The 20,284-nt window shown below is 47.7% G+C and overlaps 1 protein-coding gene across 1 annotated transcript; it reads left to right on the forward strand.

Moving 5' to 3' along the window:
• The first annotated feature begins 17,303 nt into the window (after positions 1-17,303).
• Positions 17,304-19,180, forward strand: LOC146196020 (solute carrier family 22 member 7-like). Its single transcript, XM_084596908.1, has 2 exons — positions 17,304-18,462; positions 18,781-19,180. The coding sequence occupies exons 1-2, from the start codon at positions 17,429-17,431 to the stop codon at positions 19,178-19,180; spliced, it is 1,434 nt and encodes a 477-aa protein (XP_084453034.1). The 5' UTR covers positions 17,304-17,428.
• Positions 19,181-20,284: the final 1,104 nt, after the last annotated feature.

Genomic DNA, 20,284 nt, shown 5'->3' on the forward strand with positions numbered 1-20,284 from the left:
TCCTCACGATAGACAATGAGAATTATGAAACCCGTTTCAATAACCAGTGCATGTACTGAAACAGAGCACTTGTTCACATATCATAGACAACCTGTGCGAAGGCCCATGGCCCCTGGCATGTCTGACGCTCAAAAGAGTGAAATGTTCCGAGGCGTGGCGCAGTTGGTAAAGCGAACCTCCATCCAAGGGATGGAGGTTCGATTCCCGGTTGAGACAAGGTTTCTTATTTTTTTTATTTTGAACTCTCGCTTTCGAAAGCGTGACACTTCTACTGACAACCTTGTGCTGACAACGAAGAGGCATTAAAGGCTTTCGCCTTAAAAGCTTTGGCACATTTTCACGAACAATTACTTCACCAGCATTGAGGCTGTGAGCGTTGTGCACTTGGTGAGGACGTAAACTGCGGAGACCAAGAAAGAGATGGCCCGTTGCGTGTGAACTGAGATTTAGAACGTCAGTTTGTTGCGGTTCATCACTCATTTCCGTAGGAGACAAGTGACGAAATCCCAGCAAGAAATGTGACAGAGTTCAGTCACCTTGCTCTTTAGAATTTTAGTAAACAAACTTGGCCTTGCATTAACAACAGCTTCACTTTCAGATATTAATGTCCCCACCTGATGCGTTTCAAAATATCCTTTTTCAAGCGTTTACCGCAGGCACATATTAACGTCTCACAAATCTCCCCCTCCCCCTCCCCCTGCTAACAGGAAGCTCTCTCGGCAATATATTGCACAGGCTCTGCTAGGTCCCTAGACGCCCTTTTGGACATTGCTACATTATGGTAATAGACGTCCTGCGGTGTTCCCCGTCAAGCACAAAATCTCCTGAAAGCCATGAAGAAGGACATTGTGATAAGGTCGAGGACAATCTCATAATGAATTGCCCTCACAGTGGCACAAGCAAACAACGCGATGTACACTTTCCTCGTGCGACTGTTTTTAGCAATAATAATCTGTCTACTAGAATCAACACTTGTGATTTCGAGAGGTAGATCTTTGCGAAGTCTTTCGCATGGAAGAGGTACTGTCGGTTTAGTATTTGATTTCAGCCGAAAACACGCACACGCCACACACTTTGCCAGGACACTTTTAACAAGCTGACGAGCTCATGTAACCCAGAACTTCTTCGCAGCGCGGGTATTTTGTTATTTATACTGCCATGGAGAACATTGCGATGTGCATGCCACATCACAAGGCACATTGACGGGTTTTCACTAAGGAACAACACAGGCACTTTTTCTCTGAACGTCGTTGCAGCATTCTGAAACCGGGTCCTGGTCCTGACGACTCTGAAGTAATCGATGAAGTTCTCGTATCTTCGAGGATGGGCCAAGACGTTTTCCCTCCATGAGCTGGAAGAGCTAGAGAATAAAAGTGTCTTTCTGAACTTGCCTGAACCAAACGATCGTGGCCTTTCGCAGTTCTAACGCATCAAAAGGACCGGTGCGACGATTGACAGTGGAATGACAATTATTGATGTGGCGTGCTGTTGACGCTATCACTCAAATAGTTCTGTTGCAAGTGCTGAACCGATTAGGTAAAAAAAGTGGCTCCCTGGTCACGCTCACCAGGGTCATCAGGTCGCTATTCAGCTCAGATATTACTACGCTGTCACCAGTGCATCCTACAGTACGGTCTTCCCAAGTGTCGCGAGAGCTTGACAGCCATTCATGACATTTCCACCAGAAATCGTTTTATAGCAGATTCCTCGCGGATATTTATCGGGTTAAACGATGTGCTGGTTCTTGATGACCAGGGCATTAGCTCCAGCCAGATGGCGCATTAGCTTAGAGTTTGTATTCCATTTATTCGATTACATACGAAGTGTTTCCGCTTAGTTGCCACACCACTATATCCAAAAAAGTGCGACTGAAGAATCGGTTCGTAAAAACTCTTCGAGGTGCCCTTACCTTCTCGTCAGCGTCTTTCGTAAAACCTTCACTAGACGAGCTGCGACTACTGCAGCAGCCAGTTCTAAACAAATTATGGTGGGCCGTTTGGTCAGTGCTATTCTACATTCCGAAAGCAGAAGTTGGATGCACACAGCCACAACTTCCGTATGTAAGCGTCAGCCCCGTACGCTCCAGAACTTGCATTTAAGTCTAATGTCCACTACAGCTACAATGTGGCAGCTGCTATAAAGGCCCTTTAAGTTCTGTAATAAAAATATTTCGTTGTAAACTCTTTTTCACTCAGAGCAAACTAAGTACTGAATTCTATATTTACAATATGTGACCACAACGCATATGCAGACGCTCGTGTGTGCTCGTACGGTCAGGTCGCATCAAATTTGAAAAGTCAAAATTAACTTCCTCATTTCGACCGCCTTACCGCATCTACTGTTCATACGCCCAGGCGTATATGCCACAGGGCTTTTGCTCCTTAACTTGGACGACAAGCCTGACGACGTAAGACTGCGCCTTTTTTCTTTATAACGTCCTGCACATGCGCATAAACTTATTGTATGGCATTCACATGACACGTCGCACCAGTTCGCTGAGCACGTCCTTTTTGCACGAACGCCGTTCTATTGATCAAACAGAGAACGAAATTTTCACATGGCGGAATGGTAAACATTATTATGGGGGAGTCTTAAGGTGCCCCTTTAAGGGTGTGGTGCGATAGCATAGACTATTACACCAGATATATAAAGCTCCGCATTAACCAAGCTGTATAAACGTGCATGGGTGGCTTACTCTTCACGTCCTCCATAATTTTTATATGTGCATCAGAATGTATTGATTTTTTGTTGTGAGTGCCTACCGGATTTTTGTTGCAAGAGGGAATGTCGATGTAATTTATTTTTCTTAATCTGACTTCCAATGGAAGTAGCCCTGATCTTGGCCAAGAGTGTTCAGCTTAAAGTGCCACTCATCATAGCGCCGGATATTAAATGATATCAGAGGTGTAATCGACTTGCAATCATGTGATTCGTACACATTATACGCCCATTTCAAGTATTGCGGATTTTTAGATCCTGCAATCTTTTTTCAATGTACGCACTCTTCATATACTTATTCCATGCCTTTTCTTGTGCAGGTTCACCCGGTATCTGAAAATCATCACATGACGCCCCAGACTGAGCGTGAAATTCTGTTGACCTGCTGAATAAACAGGATCGAAAGCCTGACGTACAAATGCTATATGACTTCTGGTAGTTCCGCTGCACGACTGTGAAAATTCGCGCTGTAATGAAATATAGCAGCACGCAATTCCGCATTTTTGCATTAATAACTAAAGTTGGGCTTGGCGGATCAGGTTTATAGCAGACCTGAAGCCCTGGTCGTACACTGTAGCGAACCACAATCCGCGATGACGATGGGTACCTACAAGAGAGCAGGATAAAGATAAAGCGGCATGTTCACCCGTGTGAAAGATGAAGTGTCATACAGTGTTCACAATATCAAAATGCTAAGCCGAAATGGAAATGTTCTAGGACTTGGGAGACTCATTTCATCGCAATGAAGCCGTTCCGAAGGACCATTGCCCATTTGCAGTAAAAGAAAGTAATGGCGCATAACACGTCGAGGATAAAAGTATACCTCTCTCTGCCATTTGCAACAGCGCACTGAATAACGGAACTCATGTGGCTCTCTCGAAGGTAACGTTACTCCTCTGAGGAGGAGTGGGGTTGAACCTAAAAGTGCAACTCATATCCCTCTAAAGAGTAAAGTCTCCCATTTTTAGAGCAGTAGAGTGGTTCTTTCAAACATCTAATTAAGTTTCCTTAATGACGGTATAAAGATATTCCTTGTGAGTACGAGTTTGCACTGTCGGAGGTCTCTCCGAAAAAACGCTACTTTTTTCCTGAAGGACATATATTTATACTTTACCAAATGGCATACCATTACCCCTGATAGAGTGTTTTACACCATTCGCGCTTATTTTATTGACGATGGTTCAACTTTATACGGAAAGCGGATTCACACAGTGTCATAGTACTCATCCATCTAAAGGGGCAAGACAACAATGAGCAGGTTTCGCAAGCGACGACTCGCTTTATGGGCGAGTCTGGCCCCCGTGTGTCGGTGAGCAGCGCTACTGATGTCATCGTAGTCAGCCTACATGAGACGCTACCAAGCATGGTCCACCAATTGTCACCGCCGAACCTAGCTAGGAGGAGGACAGCAAAGCTGCTTTGCAATGACGCGAGACTCGTTTAGCCCTGAACGCTGAGGAAGACGTGTCGCTCGGCCGAGCGTCAAGATATGCTTGGTCAGATGATGGCGCCTGAAGAGCGCGAGAAGAGTGCGTCAATTATCTCATCATCATCATCATCATCATCGGCCTGTCTATACCAACTGCAGGATGAAGGCCTCTCCCATATTTCTTCAATTAACCCGGTTCTGTGTGAGCTGCATCCACTTGACCCCTGCGAACTTCTTAACCTCATCCGCCCACCTAACTTTCTATCGCCCCCTGCTACGCATTCCTTCCCTTGAAATCCAGTTTATTACCCTAAGTGACCAACGGTTATCCTCTCTTCGAACTACACGACCTGCCCATGCCCATTTCTTCTTGATTTCCACTAGAATGTCAGTAACTTGAGCTATTTCTCTGACACGCTCTGCACGCTTCCAATTTCTTAATGTTACCCCTACCATTTTTCGTTCCATGGCCCTCTGTGTTGTCCTCAATTTAGGTAGAACCCTCTTGGTTAGCCTCCACGTTTCAGCCCCATAAGTGGATACAGGTAAGATCGAACTGTTGTATATATCATCATCATCATCATCATCAGCCTGATTATACCCACTGCAGGGCGAAGGCCTCTCCCATATTTCTCCACTTAACCCGGTTCTGTGCTAGCTGCATCCACTTGACCCCTGCGAACTTCTTAATCTCATCCGCCCACCTAACTTTCTGCCTCCCCCTGCTACGCTTTCCTTCCCTTGGAATCCAGTTTGTTACCCTCAGCGACCATCGGTTATCCTCTCTTCGCACTACATGTCCTGCCCATGTCCATTTCTTCTTCTTAATTTCCACTAGAATGTCATTAACTTGAGTTATTTCTCTGACCCACTCTGCACGCTTTCTATCTCTTAATGTTACCCCTACCATTTTTCGTTCCATAGCCCTCTGGGTTGTCCTCAACTTAAGTAGAACTCTCTTGGTTAGCCTCCACGTTTCAGCCCCATAGGTGAGTACAGGCAAGATGCAACTGTTGTACACTTTCCTCTTGAGCGATACCGGTAAGCTGCTTGTCATAATCTGCGAGTGCTTGCCAAATGCGCTCCATCCCAATCTTATTGTTCTTGTTATTTCCTTTTAATGGTACGGATCTGCAGTTACTACCTGTCCTAAGTAGACATATTCGCCTACTACTTCCAGTGCTTCGCTACCTAACGTAAACTGCTCTTTCTTCGCGAGGCTGTTGAACATTACCTTAGTCTCCTGAATATTGATTTTCAAGCCTACCTTTCTACTTTTCCTGTCTAGGTCACCAATCATTCTTTGCAGTTCATCTCCTGAGTTACTTAGCAAGGCAATGTCATCAGCAAATCGCAGATTACTAAGGTATTCTTCGTCTACCCTTATCCCTAACTGCTCCCATTCCAAGTTTTTGAATACTTCCTCTAAGCAAGCTGTGAATAGTACTGGGGAGATTATGTCTCCTTGCCTAACACATTTCTTTATGGGAATTTTGTTACTTTCTTTATGCAGAACTATGGTTGCTGTGCAGCCACTATATATATCTTCCAGCACTTTGACGTACGGCTTGTCTACCCCCTGATTTCGCAATGCCTGTATCACCGCCGAGGTTTCAACTGAGTCAAATGCTTTTTCGTAATCAATGAATGCTATGTATAAGGGCTGGTTATATTCTGAGCATTTTTCTATCACCCGATTGATGGTATGGATATGATCGATAGAATAGTACCGTTTCTGAAAACCTGCTTGATCATTTGCTTAATTGCCTGATTCTATAAGCCTGATAAGATTGCCTATTGCCTGATAAGATTGTCCTGATTCTATAAGCGATAACCTTAGTAAATACCTTATACGTAACAAACAGTAAGCTGATTGGCCTGTAATTTTTAACGTCCTTAGAGTCCCCTTTCTTATGAATGAGGATAATGTTTGCATTCTTCCATGGTTCTGGTACCGTCGATGACACCAGGCACTGCGTATACAGGGTGACCAGTTTTTCTAGCACGATATCCCCCCCCCCCCCCCCCCCGTTCTTCAACAAAGCTATATTTATGTGATCCTCTCCAGCTGCTTTCCCTCTTTTCATAGTTTCTATTGCTTCCTTAACCTGGTCCTTCGTCACTAGTGGAACGTCTGACTGTTTTTCCCTACCGCCAATCTCATTACGGTCCTAACTAATTTGGCTACTGTAGAGATCAGTATAGAACTCCTCAGCTACTTTGACTATTTTGACCATATTCGTGATGACGTTCCCGCTTTGTCCCTTAGTGCATACATCTGATTTTCTCCTATACCCAATTTCTTTTCCGCCGCTTTAAGGCTTCCCCGTTCTTTACAGCATCATCAATTTTCTCCATGTTATACTTCCTTATAGGGACCGGGCGCCCGTTGTATGGCGGCCGGCGGAGTGCCGAAACAGCGGAATGCCGAGGCAGCTGAGCGGCGCAGTCGTTTCCGTTCTGCGAGGCGTTTTTGAGCCTGTCCTTACCCGTCGTTCTGCGGTGTGGCTTTGAGAGCTTTGAGATGTTTGAGTAATCGCAAGGAGTATTTTTTGACCGGGATATCTTCAAAAAGGAAAGGGCCGGTCTCGGCAGGGCGTGCGTTTTTTTTTTTTTTTTTTTTTTTTGAAACCACCCGGCGCATGGTATTTCTGTTATATACTCGAAAATGCCGCGCGCGTGATTTCACCATGCTATAGGAACACCTTCGTTAGGCACTTGTTAAGGCAACTTCGAAGACGGGAATTGCGCCTGCACTGCGCGTCCATATTATATTAGGTCTAGTCGAAACCTGCCTGAAGATCAAATACTGCCGAGCCGTGTAGCCGTGGCGCCGTAGTAGTGGTAGTTGTAATGGTCAGCGTTCATGTAAAACGAAAAAGATGCTGCACCTGTCATTTTTGGTAATAGCTAGGCTCACACGATTCAGAGTAGAATAATAGCAAATGACATTCCAGTTTCAACCTTGCAACGAGAGCTGTAAAAGGAGAAAAATAAACAAGCAAGACAAAAGTAGGATCCTATTTATGGTTGGAATAGCAAACACACATGTACTTCCAGGACTTCCTGCACAATTACGCTGCAATAGCTCACTGAACCCGGCCTTGAGACTATCAAACTTAATCATAATATAAGCCAAATGAGTAATACCACCTCAGCATCATTTTTACATATACGACAATGCTCTTGTTGAACACGTCGGAGCTGCTACATATAATTGACTTAGAAAATATTATACTATACATGCCTTTCTCCCGACATGCTGCGGAGGTTGTGAAAAGAAAAAAAATTAATTTCCTGCTAGCGTTCTCTCAGCGCAGGAAGTTCAATGCGATTGACCGCACCTGCCTTGAACATCTGAAGGCAATAGTCCAATACTGTCAAACTGCTAAATACAATGAAAAAAAAAAAACACAGTGTGATGTGTTGTAAGATAAGCCACCGACAACTAAGAGAGCGTTCTGTTAAATGAATCCCTCTGATGGCTCGTTCGCTAAGGTGCTCTACTTTCTAAGCGCACCACGAACTTGCGGTGCCGATACCTAGCTGACCTCGATATCTGATGAGCGTGAGGGGACACGACCATGTATGTAGTTTTCTATTTGCACGTAAAGGAATCCGGATAACTGAAAGCCATTCCTTTTACAACTTTGTCACTGCAGCTTGCCGGACTGCTGCTAAATCTGTTTACATTGGCCATAGAAGTAATTGCTGAGAGAGGTAAAACGGTCTTGTCATACTACGCCACAATCAGGAAATCTCACGTTCACTAAAACGCCGATGAGAAACTCATGTATTTAGGCGAGCCAGAAAATGGACGCTGCTGAGAAAATACGTAAAGCCGTGTCAGGTGCAACGTGAATGCGAAAAAAAAACTGTTACACGGACTTCTAAATTTAAACAAAAATGCTATGTTCATGCTCGTTTCCACAAATTAATTGTATTTTTTTTCTTGCTCGACTTTTATATGCAGCCGATAGCAGATTTTGTGACCATGCGGTATTGATTGAGCTGTGAAATGAGTGATTTTATTAGGCGAAATGGACATGCCACAAACGAATGTTAACAAATTTTAAGAGTATCAACGCAGAGCTGTCAGCGCATTTTCATTGGTTGACAAAAGAAAAGAGGAAAAATGACAAGATTATGGTAATGAGAATTGTTCATGTCTCCTATCTGCTCTTTCTGTTAAGAAAAAAAGTAAATTATCTTTGACTATGTCAGCGAAAGTATCTGCACAAACATTGTCTCTGCCCATCACTGAAGATCGTAACGCAGCCCGAACGACGATGGTGGAGCTGCCTTTTCTTTTTCCGTGCTGGGGTTTTCTTGTACACAGGCGGGGAAATGATAGCGTTGTAACTTACGCTGTTGGGTTAATTCCATTTCCAATTGTCAATAAAGTGACTACAGATGAAAGAGTGCGGCTTCGACTCCGAGACTCTCGTGCCGTCACTCCTGGGAAACAGAAGGCACAGAGCATCCAGTAGCAAGCGGAATTTTAAAAATTCGGTACTTTTCATGATTACACAGTAACCAAATACGTAGATTCGTGCCTTTGCCTTTCAATGAACCATGCTTAGGTCACTCGCCACTCATGCTTCTGTGGAAACCAGCAGAAATGAATCGACTTAGAAAGGTCCGACGAGTTTGCGTAGCTGCCAGTGGAGCCAACAACGCAGCACGTTTCGCCAGCCTTGTTAGGCCAGACTTCATTTCACTGGACATATTCACACAACTAGCCCAACTTTCTGTTCTCTTGAGGGTATATTCACGCACAACGTCATCTAAACCTTTGGATTTCCAATTACCACACAAACCAACGACAAACAGTACGCTCCAATGCGCTGGCAATGCGCTGGCATTCCGGCGATTGAGCGATGCGCCGAGAGGCGGCGCCACCCGTTCAGCTGTCCGGTCCCTATACCGGCCACTTTGCGCTCATTGATTAGCGGTGATATCATTGCCAGTTCTATCTGGTCTATTCGATTGGAATCTTTTATACTCTGGCGTTTCTTAATCAAATCTTTCGCCTCCTTAGACAGCTTACCGGTATCCCCTCTAACTATCCTACCGCCTACTTCTACAGCGCACTCAGTAATGATATCTCTGAAATTATTGTTCATTGCTTCTAGGGTAATGTCGCCATCCTCGGTTAGAGCTGAATATCTATTCTGTAGCGAGATCCTGAATTATTCTGCCCTCCCCCTCACTGCTAATTCGTTGATGGGTTTCTTTCTTACTAATTTGTTGCGTTCCTTCTTCAGATTTAGGCTAATTCGGGACCCCACCATCCTGTGGTCACTGCACCGCACTTTCCCGGTTACCTCTACATTTAGCATAATGGCGGGGGTTCAACACAGTATAAAGCTAATTTCATTTTTAGTCTCCCTGTTCGGACTTTTCAATGTTCATTTCCGGTTCTTCCATTTGCTGAAGAAGGCATCCACAATTCTTAGGTTATTGCGTTCTGCAAACTCAACGAATAACTCCCCCCGGCTTTTCCTAGAACCAATGCCATAGTCTCCTACTACCTGGTCTACTGCCTGTTTTTATCTACCTTTGTAATTAAATCCCCCATTAGTACCGTATACTGCGTCTTACAATTCGCATTGCCAATTCTACATCTTCGTAGAAGCTTTCGACTACCTGGTCATCATAACTACATGGAGGTGCACAGGCCTGTACAACATTCAGTTTATAGCGCTTATTAGGCCTAATTACGATGCCTGCCACCCTCTCATTAATCTTATAGAGTTCATGCATATTACCCGCTATGTACTCATTGAGAAGAAAATCTACTCCTAGGTCTCGACTCTCCGGTAAACTTCGATAACACAGTAGATGCCCATCCTTCAGCCCATCCCCCATTAGTACCGTATACTGCGTCTTACAATTCGCATTGCCAATTCTACATCTTCGTAGAAGCTTTCGACTGCCTGGTCATCATAACTACATGGAGGTGCACAGGCCTGTACAACATTCAGTTTATAGCGCTTATTAGGCCTAATTACGATGCCTGCCACCCTCTCATTAATCTTATAGAGTTCATGCATATTACCCGCTATGTACTCATTGACAAGAAAATCTACTCCTAGGTCTCGACTCTCCGGTAAACTTCGATAACACAGTAGATGCCCATCCTTCAGTAAAGTATATGCCTCATTCGGCCTCCTAACCTCATTAAGCCCTATGACATCCCATTTCATACCCTCTAGCTCTTCTAACAGTAACAGCACTGCTAAACTAGCTTCACTAGCTAGGGTTCTAGCGTTACACGTTACCAGGGTCAGTTTCCAATGGCGGTCTGTCCAGCGGAGCCAGGAATTCTTATCACCCCCTGCTGCGTCACAGGTCTGACCGCCGCCGTGGTCAGTTGTTCCGCAGCCGCTGGTGACTGAGGTCCGGGATTTGATAGGACTAATCATGGGAGGTTGCGGCCAATTATTGCACCAGGGTGGCCAACTCCTGTTGGTGAGGGAGTGCAAACCTGTTTATGCAATTCCATCGACACGCGATTTTTTTTTTATCCGGTGGAGAATTGCGTGTCACCGCGATTCGAGCCCCAGTCCTCTTGCATGCAAGGCGGATGTTCTACCGCTACGCCACCGCTACACTATAATATTTAGCGTATAGTCGTAAGATACCACATTATGCGAATTACCACCCGACGTGGATAAAAATGCAGGCTTTACGCAAACCGTACGTGGGTGCATGCGTCACCTTGGGATAGCTTCTATTTAGGATACAAGGGTCATGAAAGTCTGAACTTTGATCTCATCCACAGAGTTCAAAGCTGGAAAGCCCAACTTGGTCATGTCATGTAACATCATGGGACCTGACGACCATGCCGATTGCCAGCTACCAACTGCCAGGGTGAGGCCCGTGATTTTTGCTCATAATGTCGACGATGCCGACATTTCATTTTCGGGATAACGCCCCTTTTAACGCCAACGCGTTCATTTCTTATAAATAAAACCAGTAATCTTGAGATGTACGTTTTCTTTATTTTTCTTTGGTGATACGTTGAAGGGAAAGGAGTGTCCTACTGCCACAACCACAAGAAAGAGGAAGCGTCTCTGTATGTCACCTGGGTAGGAGTGGGTGGGTCTCATGCGACTGCAACTATTAGCGCGGAAGGAACAACGACGAGCCACAAAGGCCGCATACGGAAGGCTTCGGGGTAACCAAGGGACCTGTTCAAGTTTCACAACGTGATGATCAAAGTCTTCGGCATGCTTCGAGGCAACGGGGCCTTATTTTCAGGCATCATACCTGGTTGTGAAGCATCTGTTAAACATTATTTGTTTCGTTGAAGTATATGTCGCACATGTAGTGTGGGAATTTTATTGACGACGCCGAGCTCTCGCTCCTACGGGGGATGGACGTTCAGCTACGATATACGAAGCGTCGATGGTTCACATGAGATTTTTCGTCACGCATCTGAATACCTTACTCTCGAAATCAGCCATCGATTGAGCTTTTCACAGGTAAGTAAAAACCTTTTGGTTTAAGAAGTTGGTACCCCGGTGCACCGCCGTGGTGGTTAAGTGCTTATGCCGCTCGATTACGAAACTGCATGGAATACCCGGAATCGATCCTTGCCACGGAGGCCGCGTTTCGATCGCATGAAATGCAAGGCGCTTAAAGGGAAGCTGAAATTGCATGAACTTCAGTAGTTGGAAGGGTGTTTTGTTAATCATGTGCGTCAATATTTTCTCAATTCTGTTGATAATAAAAACAGACAACGCTGGTTAAAAATGCACCGCGGTCACGCCCTCGTCGCTGCCGGGAGCGGCGGGGGTGGGGCGCCGAAGCTGGGGAACAGGCGAATATGACGTCAATCTCGGAATGCCGGCCCAGTAGGCCGTCCGGCTCGGCCAGCCGCGCGTTTAGCACGCTTGCTTCGCTCCATTCCGCGCTTTGGCGACCGACAGATCGCAGCAGTTAGCTGCTGGGGCCGTTTGTTTGCTCCAGTTCCAGCTCTATTGTTCTGTGCTGAAGGTTCCGCACGTTCAAAGATTCCACGAGGTTACCCGCAGCTGTTGCGTAGTGGCGCGCCGCGCGCTTCGACAGCCTCGGACTAGTGAGCCTCTTTTGTGCAGTTGTAAAATAAACGTTGTTCGATGTTGGAAAATTATTTGGATGGTGAAAAACTTTATGTGATGGAGCCGCGAAATATTACAAGGACTGGCCCGGCTCCTGATCACGGGTGGTGGCCGGCAGGCCGTGCCTGAGGCGAACGCTACAGCCCAGTCCCCCAGTCTCCTTTGTAAAGTCGGTTCTGAGCTGGGGAAACCGCGATTTCCCAACCTCGTTGTCCGTAAGGCCCCATCTGGCCGGTGGATGAAACTCTGGTCATATGAACATGATATGGTCTAATGTAGCTCTCGGGGCCCCGCAATGGGAACACTCGGATTGGTGACCTGACGGGGAGAAGAGTGCCAACAGTACTGGGGAGGGGAAGGTGCGTGCTTGAAGGTATCTTCACGTTATTTGTTGTGGTTTAGTCAGGAAATGGTGTGGCGGAGGTAGTTATGTCTTTCAGAGTGGTAGTGTAGTGTAATGTCGTTGTACGTGATCAGCCGATCTCTGGCGCTGCCTAGACCCTCGGTATTTGTTGCTCGGTCGATGTGTGCTCGAGAAGCAGAATGGGCCCCTTCGTTACCGAGGTTGCCCGGATGGGCTGGTATCCAGACAAGCTATATGGGCCGGGTTGGTTTAAAGTTGGTAGTTAGGAATTTGTGAGAGGCAGTATGTATCTGGCCTCGGACGAAGTTTTGTATAGTAGTTTTACAATCACTGATGATAAGGGTGGCAGTGGAAGAGACTATCGCGATGGCTATAGCGCATTCTTCCGCTTATACGGATGTTCGGGCAATGATAGAATCTAATGTGATCTGTTCGAAGCGGCTGTATACCGCGCATATCGCATAGGCGGTGTGGACATTCTGCGGCGTCCACGTAAACCGTGTCGGGTTCGTTCGCATGTGCTCTGTGTAGGAGGTGTGCTCTCGCCTCTCGCCTGGCCTGGTTATGAATGGGGTGCATGTTTTTAGGAAGCTCGTGAGCAGTGAGGTGATCGCGGATTGTCCTTGGAACAGCATAAGTTTCTACTGGAGGGCACCTAACGGCCTAAATTGGAGAGAGGAGAGAATGTGCCAACCAGTTGGGGTAGTTGAGAGCCGTCCTATAGTTGGGCGACGCAGTGGGCTTCCATCAGTTCACTGAGGGTGCTGTGAACTCCCATGCTTAAGAGTCGAGAGGTTAGGGTGCGTTTAGATAAGCCGAGGGCTGCCTTTATACGCCTGTCTGATGAGAGCCTCCACCTTGTCTGTCTCTGTTTTTGTTAGATATAAGTACGGCAGCGAGCAGAGAAAGCGGCTTATGATGAACGCCTGCACTAGGCGTCTGAGGTCATGCGCGCACATTCCACGGTACTTGTTAGCTATACGTTTGAGAAGGCGGGTGATCTGATGTGCTGTGGTAGTGAGTCTGGATAGTGTATCCGTGTTGAGGCCATTGGCTTGCATAAACAAACCTAGAAATCTAAGTTCGTAAACCTGTGGTACTGGCTGCCCATCTATGGTGATGAGCATAGGGGGTGTGGTTCCTCCGCGGTGTTAGGTGGAGTATCAGGAGCTTGGATATAGTGGAGGAACATACAAGGTCTATTGAGGCTGCGCATCTTGACACCATGTCCGCACTATCCTGAGTAGTTTCCTCCATGCTACCGATATTCGCAGTGATGGTCCACAGGGTGATATCATCTGCATATTGTGGGATTCGGGCTTGCTGCGGCTGCCCTTTGCGCGGCCGCCGCCCGCTTCCCAGTTGTTCTCCTCGTTCCCTTTCTCCCGCCTGAGGCGGCGGAGAGGGGCTCGGACGACTTGTCACTGTCGTTCGGGCCACAGCTCCGCCCTGGCGTCCCAGTGGCTGTTCCCATTGGCGCCTTTTGGCGGGAACAGGGCACCGCTTCGACAGCCGCGCTCGCGCGACTGTCCGAGCGGAGCTCGGAGGGAGACTCCTCCGAGACATCGTAAGGTGCGTACGCTACTGTTCTTGTCTGCCGGCCTTTGTCCGCGCAGACCAGTGTGTACTCGAGTTCGTCTGCTCCGGGTCGTACCTGAGAGCGAAACTCGGGCCTGTCGATCGTGATCCAACGATCCGCGACAGGCGTACCTTGCGGTGGTTGCCCACTTTCTCTCAAAGGAACCCTCTGGTCACTGCGAGAGAGAGATCACAGCACGCCCTTGCGTGCTTGCGGCGCACTCCGTGTCACTTGTGCGTTTTGTATATTTTGTATGTGTGTTTATGTGTGTGCCGCTGGAGGATGGCGTTTCAATAAACGTCTCCTTTGTGAACTTGGAGGTTGGTGTCCCTGCAGCGCAGTGCTCTCCTCCCGGTGGAGGTTGAGTGCGCGCTGCAGTGTTTCAGTGCGCGCGCGGTGACGGCTGATCGGGGCTTCGGCTCGCGCGACGCTCGAACCCGCGGTGGTTGGTGGCCTATGTCCACGTGGAAACCACGACTTGGGCGCCAGTTGTGGTTTCCTACGTGGACATAAGCCACCAACCACCGCGGGTTCGAGCGTCGCGCGAGCCGAAACCCCGATCAGCCGTTACCACGCGCACCCTGAAACACCGCAGCGCGCATTCAACCTCCACCGGGAGGAGAGCACTTCGCTGCAAGGACATTAACCTCCAAGTTCACGAAGGAGACGTTTATTGAAACGCCATCCTCCAGCGGCACATACACACACACACACGCACACACATACAAAATATACAAAACGCACAAGTGACACGGAGTGCGCCGCAAGCACGCAAGGGCGTGCTGTGATCTCTCTCTCGCAGTGACCAGAGGGTTCCTTTGAGAGAAAGTGGGCAACCACCGCAAGGTACGCCTGTCGCGGATCGTTGGATCACGATCGACAGGCCCGAGTTTCGCTCTCAGGTACGACCCGGAGCAGACGAACTCGAGTACACACTGGTCTGCGCGGACAAAGGCCGGCAGACAAGAACAGTAGCGTACGCATCTTACGATGTCTCGGAGGGGTCTCTCTCTGGGCTCCGCTCGGACAGTCGCGCGAGCGCGGCTGTCGAAGCGGTGCCGTGTTCCCGCCAAAAGGCGCCAATGAGAACAGCCACTGGGACGCCAGGGTTGCCCCGCCGGGGTGGTGCAGTGGTAAGACGCCCGACTACTGTGCCGGAGTTCCCGGGATCGAATCCCGGCCTCGGCGGCTGCGTTTCGATGGAGGCGAAACGAAGTGGCGTCCGTGTGCTGTGCGATGTCAGTGCACGTTAAAGATCCCCAGGTGGTCGAAATTACTCCGTAGCCCTCCACTACGGCCCCCTTTCTCTCTATCCACTTTCACTCCCACCTTCATCCCTTCCCTTACGGCGCGGTTCAGGTGTCCACAGAGCAAGTGTGACAGATACTGCGCCTTTCCCTTCCTATGAACCAACCAACCAACCAACCAACCAACGCCAGGGCGGAGCTGTGGCCCGAACGACAGTGAAAAGTCGTTCGAGCCCCTCTCCGCCGCCTCAGGCGGGAGAAAGGAAACGGGGAGAACAACTGGGAAGCGGGCGGCGGCCGCGCAAAGGGCAGCCGCAGCAAGCCCGAATCCCACAATACAAAGAATGGGAGAGGTTTGGGATCTGTGACAGTTTTAGAGCCATTGGGATGAGTGTGATGTTAAATAAAAAGAGGAAAGAGGGGTTCCCTATTACCAAATGTTAAGGGGGGGGGGGGGGGGATTTTAGGGGACCGAACTGAATTTCTGTTGTGCGATCCTGGCGAAATGCTGGAATGTAAGCGAGGGTTCGGTTTCTCACATCCACATTGGATAATGCATCCAATATAGCGGTGTGATAGTCATTGTCAAATGCCTTCTGCTAGTCTAGAGCCAGCAATGCTCTTGTGCGTTTGCAGCGTCGGGGATGTCTTCGCATATCTTTAGCATGACCTCTTGGGTGCATAAGTGGCGGAGGAAACCTAGTATTGTGTGTGTGGAAAAAGGCCGCGGGTTTGCATGTGTGTATGTAGCCGATTCAAGACAACGTGTTCAAAAAGTTTCCCAAGAAATGAAGTTAGCGAGATAGGCCTAAGCTTCGATAGAGTAAGCAGTTTGCCGCGTTCAGGAATAAAGGTAACTTGAGCGTGAGTTCACTCTGGGGGAAGCGTTCCCTCTTTCCAGTGTTTGTTGAATAGTTCAGTTATTTCTTGGATGGAGTTCTCATGAAGGTTTCTGAGTATTTTGCTCGTGATCTGATCAGCTCCTGGAGCAGACGTTATGCGGAGTCAAAGCATGGCTCCTCTGACTTCCCACTTTTTGATGTCTTCGTCTAGTTCAGGATTGTGGCCTCCTAGGTACTGCGATAGGGGTGTCTTTTATGTGGCTATGAGGTACGTATCTTTTAAGGGCCTGATAATTTTGTCGTTGTCCACGTCTAAGACGTGGATGAGACGAGTCACATTGCGCTGCTGTACATTTTGGCGTGATCAGGTTCAAGAAGGCATCGTAAAAATCGCCACAAGTCATAGATTTCCAGCAAGACGGTTGCATACTTGACCCCATGCTGGTGAGTGAGCTGTGCTGCGTGCGTCTCCATTTCTTTTATGAGAGCGGAGATGCGTAGCGTCAGGGTGCGGTTGTGTTTTTTTTTAAGTCATCGCTTCTGTAAACTTGAGTGGGCTTCCCACATGTGGAGTAAGCTGCTATCAATCACCTCCGAGTTTTGCATGCATGGCATTTGCATCTGTAGCATTTCCAGAGAAAACGTGCATGGAGGTTCCTCTATCCATGTTAGGCCTCCCCTTGTTTTTACCATTGCTACTATCGATGGCTGCGAGCACCAAAGGATTTGAATTCAGTTCAGTATGCGGGAATTTCTATAATTACATAATTTCAACTGATAGATTTAATTGATAACTACTTTAAATTTTTCCAAGCTCTTCTTTTTCCACGAAATATTCTGTTTGTTATTTTACTTTAAATGCTGTTTGGTCGTTTTTCATGAATACAGTTTTCAAAATTCCCGCTTGGCTCTATAATGTTTGTTGTAATCGTTGTAACGTGTTGTAATTTTTGTTGTAATTTTTTTTTCATGTTTTCCAGTAGATGCCACTACACTTTGGCCAATCCCTGATGTGGGTATGTCCCATGTTTCAAAAGGCGAAGAAGAAGAAGCAGAAAGAAGGAGAGCGAAGACATCTGCCGCGTCAGGAATGCAAAAGCAGTGAACTGCATCAACTTTCTAGCCACATTGCAACCAAGACATGAACCTTTTCATTTCCACCCGAGTAGAAAATCAGTACCATGTACTGGGCGAAGACTTCGACTGTTACGACGGCTTCGGACATGGCATCTTCCAGAGGCGCTGGCTATTTATCTTCACCCTTGCGATCTTTGTCAGGAGCTGTCATTCCTCCGTCTTCTTCTTTATGATGGATAATATCGATCACTGGTGCAAGAAACCACAGCACTGGAATGTCTCCACGCAGGAATGGAAGAACGTGGCGATTCCACTGGATGCAGACGGGCAATACAGCAGGTGTCGCCAGTACGCAAGCCCTTACAACGACAGTGATACCAGGACAGAACCGTGCAGCGCTTGGGAGTACGACGAAGAGCAGGCGGAGACTTCAGTGGTAAGCCAATGGGACATGGTGTGCGACCGGCGGTTCTTGCAGACTGCACTTGTTACACTTCATTCTGCTGGCTTAACTATTGCCGGTATCGTCGCTGGATCTGTCGCCGACGTCATAGGCCGTAGACCTGTACTTCTGGCAGCTACTGTAGGCTTGTTGGTGTCGACGCTTGGCCTTTGCGTTGGAAGTACCTATCCTGTGCACGCCGTAGCCAAATTCATCGCGTCCGGAAGCGTAGCTGCCCAGTTGAGCGCCGCCGGGCTAATCTTCTTCGAGGTCACGACGCACGAAAACCGGCCATTGCACATTGTGATGGCCGGTGCTACGGCAGTCGTCGTTTCTCACCTGTGGCTCGCAGTCCTGAGACTGCAGTGGTTCGTGCGAATGCGCTGGACGTTGAAGCAGGCAGTGATTTTGGCGCCAACTCTCCTGCTGGCAGCAAATATATTTGCAGCTGTGGAGTCTCCCCGCTGGCTGATTGCGAAGGCCCGATTCGCAGAGGCGGAAGATGTAATGCTCATTGCAGCCGAAACCAACTTGTTTCCGTTGTACAACACAGCATACCTCCTAGACAAGCTAAGGAGTAAAGCCGCAGCCAGCTCTCGTCCAGACCAGCGTAGCGCCGCCATAGATGCTCTACAAGGAGTGTCAATTCGCAAGCGGTTTGTGGCTTTGCTATTCACATATTTCTCTGTGCGTTTCGTTCTGCATATGGTGAAATTCTCTTCGATAGTTGTGCAGGATCTGGTGTTTCACTGGATCTCGCTTGCGCTTGCTGTATTAGGTTTTGCCGGGACATTGTTCGTTGTCACTAGAGTCACCTTATTGCGGTTTATAAGCGCGTGCCTCACATTACTTGGCGTCTTCCAGTGCATGACAAGCCTGACAATTAATTTAGATTCCCTGTTCTTGAAGCAGGTCCTCTCCGTCTCCAACATGACTTTGCTCCACATTGTACACATTGTCATCCTCTCATACAGTCTCGAGCTCTTCCCAACGACCGTTCGCGGCACTACTGGAGGGTGGATATACGGGTTCGGTGGTCTGGGATCCGTCGTGGCATCTTCCAGCAATCTTTTGGAAGACATTGGCCGCGAGGACGTGTCTTTCGCCATCGGAGGATCTCTAATATTTGCCTCTCTCCTCTTTCTGCGAACACTTCCGTGCAACACCACGGTCGAATGCGCCAAGATGGCTGTGAAGAGCCCATCCATATTCAAGGAAGAAAACTTCGATCGCATGAAGAGGACTCTGGAACGACAAGAATGCAGGGACGTCCAGGAGACCACCAATATAAGCAGACAATCTAAGTCCAGTGCCGATTCGCAGAGATCGGCGTCGAGGGCTCACATTCGACAGCGCAATCCGGATGTTAAGTAACCCTTCAGCTTTGCAACGAGTCTCTTCGGGTGGCCTGTGGTTTTGTAGAATGTGTGTCTGTGGACAGTGTCATTAGAGAGACGAATGCGCACGTTTTTTCTCACTTGATGCTGACTTTCGCGTAGTGTTGAGAACGACTGGTTCTTGAGATGATACGTTACGGGGTCTCAAACGTGACTGAGAGTTGGCTCCTATCGACGATGTGGATTACCGAAACGTGCATAGGACCTTTGAGCTCATTAAATGATGTGCATATAATCATGAAATTCTTACTACCACGGTACAACGCGTACAGCTCAATAGATTGCGAAGAACGTATTATCTTATTTGTGTTCATACCAAGAAGAAGCAAACCAATATAGCTATGTTACGTAATCCCTAAATCTTGCCTTTCCGTTATTCTTTAAGTGCCGCGCTACTGAAGTTCTTTTTGAGCTCTTGATTCCTATGCCGCGATACATTTCACTTCGAGTTAGAGTGCAATGTGGTGTATGTGTAAGTTCTGTCTGGATCTGTCAAATTCTTATATATTATTAACAGAATATAGAGGCGCAAGTAGCATATTACTACTCGAGGGTTGTGCAGTCAGTGTCACCATTGAGTAGTAGCTCGAGCAGAACCTATCGGGCTACAGAAGCCGAAATCAAACTACAGACCCCCTCCATCCATTTTTTTTTTTACTTTTTTTTGGCATGGTGATCGTGTTTATACAGTGTTTCAGTGTGTCTGTGGTGCTACTTCCGTTTCAGTGTTGCTTGTACAACCTATGAACTTTTGTCAGGTCAGGCTATGCTTGCAAGGCAGTGCATCTCTCAAGCGCTTTACGCAAGGGTGACGCCAACTGTACATCAGGCACAATATTGCCACAGGACAAGAAGACGAAGCAGGCAGTGGCGAAGGGCAGAGTGCTCTCAATATACCGGCGCCTAATAAACAATTCCATAGCCTCTGTCAATGTTGCATGTTCTTCGGCTTTCCTCCTCGTTACATTTTTGATGTGATTTTCATACAATGTTCGCTCATAGACCGTTTCGCGGTGAGGTGGGAAATAGCCTCGAACTCTAGCGTGCAGCGTCACTCCTGCCCTCTGGTATGTGGGGACGC

This window comes from Amblyomma maculatum, chromosome 3 (genome assembly GCF_055883805.1).
Source record: "Amblyomma maculatum isolate TAMU_Amacu chromosome 3, ASM5588380v1, whole genome shotgun sequence".
NCBI classification, from domain to species: domain Eukaryota; kingdom Metazoa; phylum Arthropoda; class Arachnida; order Ixodida; family Ixodidae; genus Amblyomma; species Amblyomma maculatum.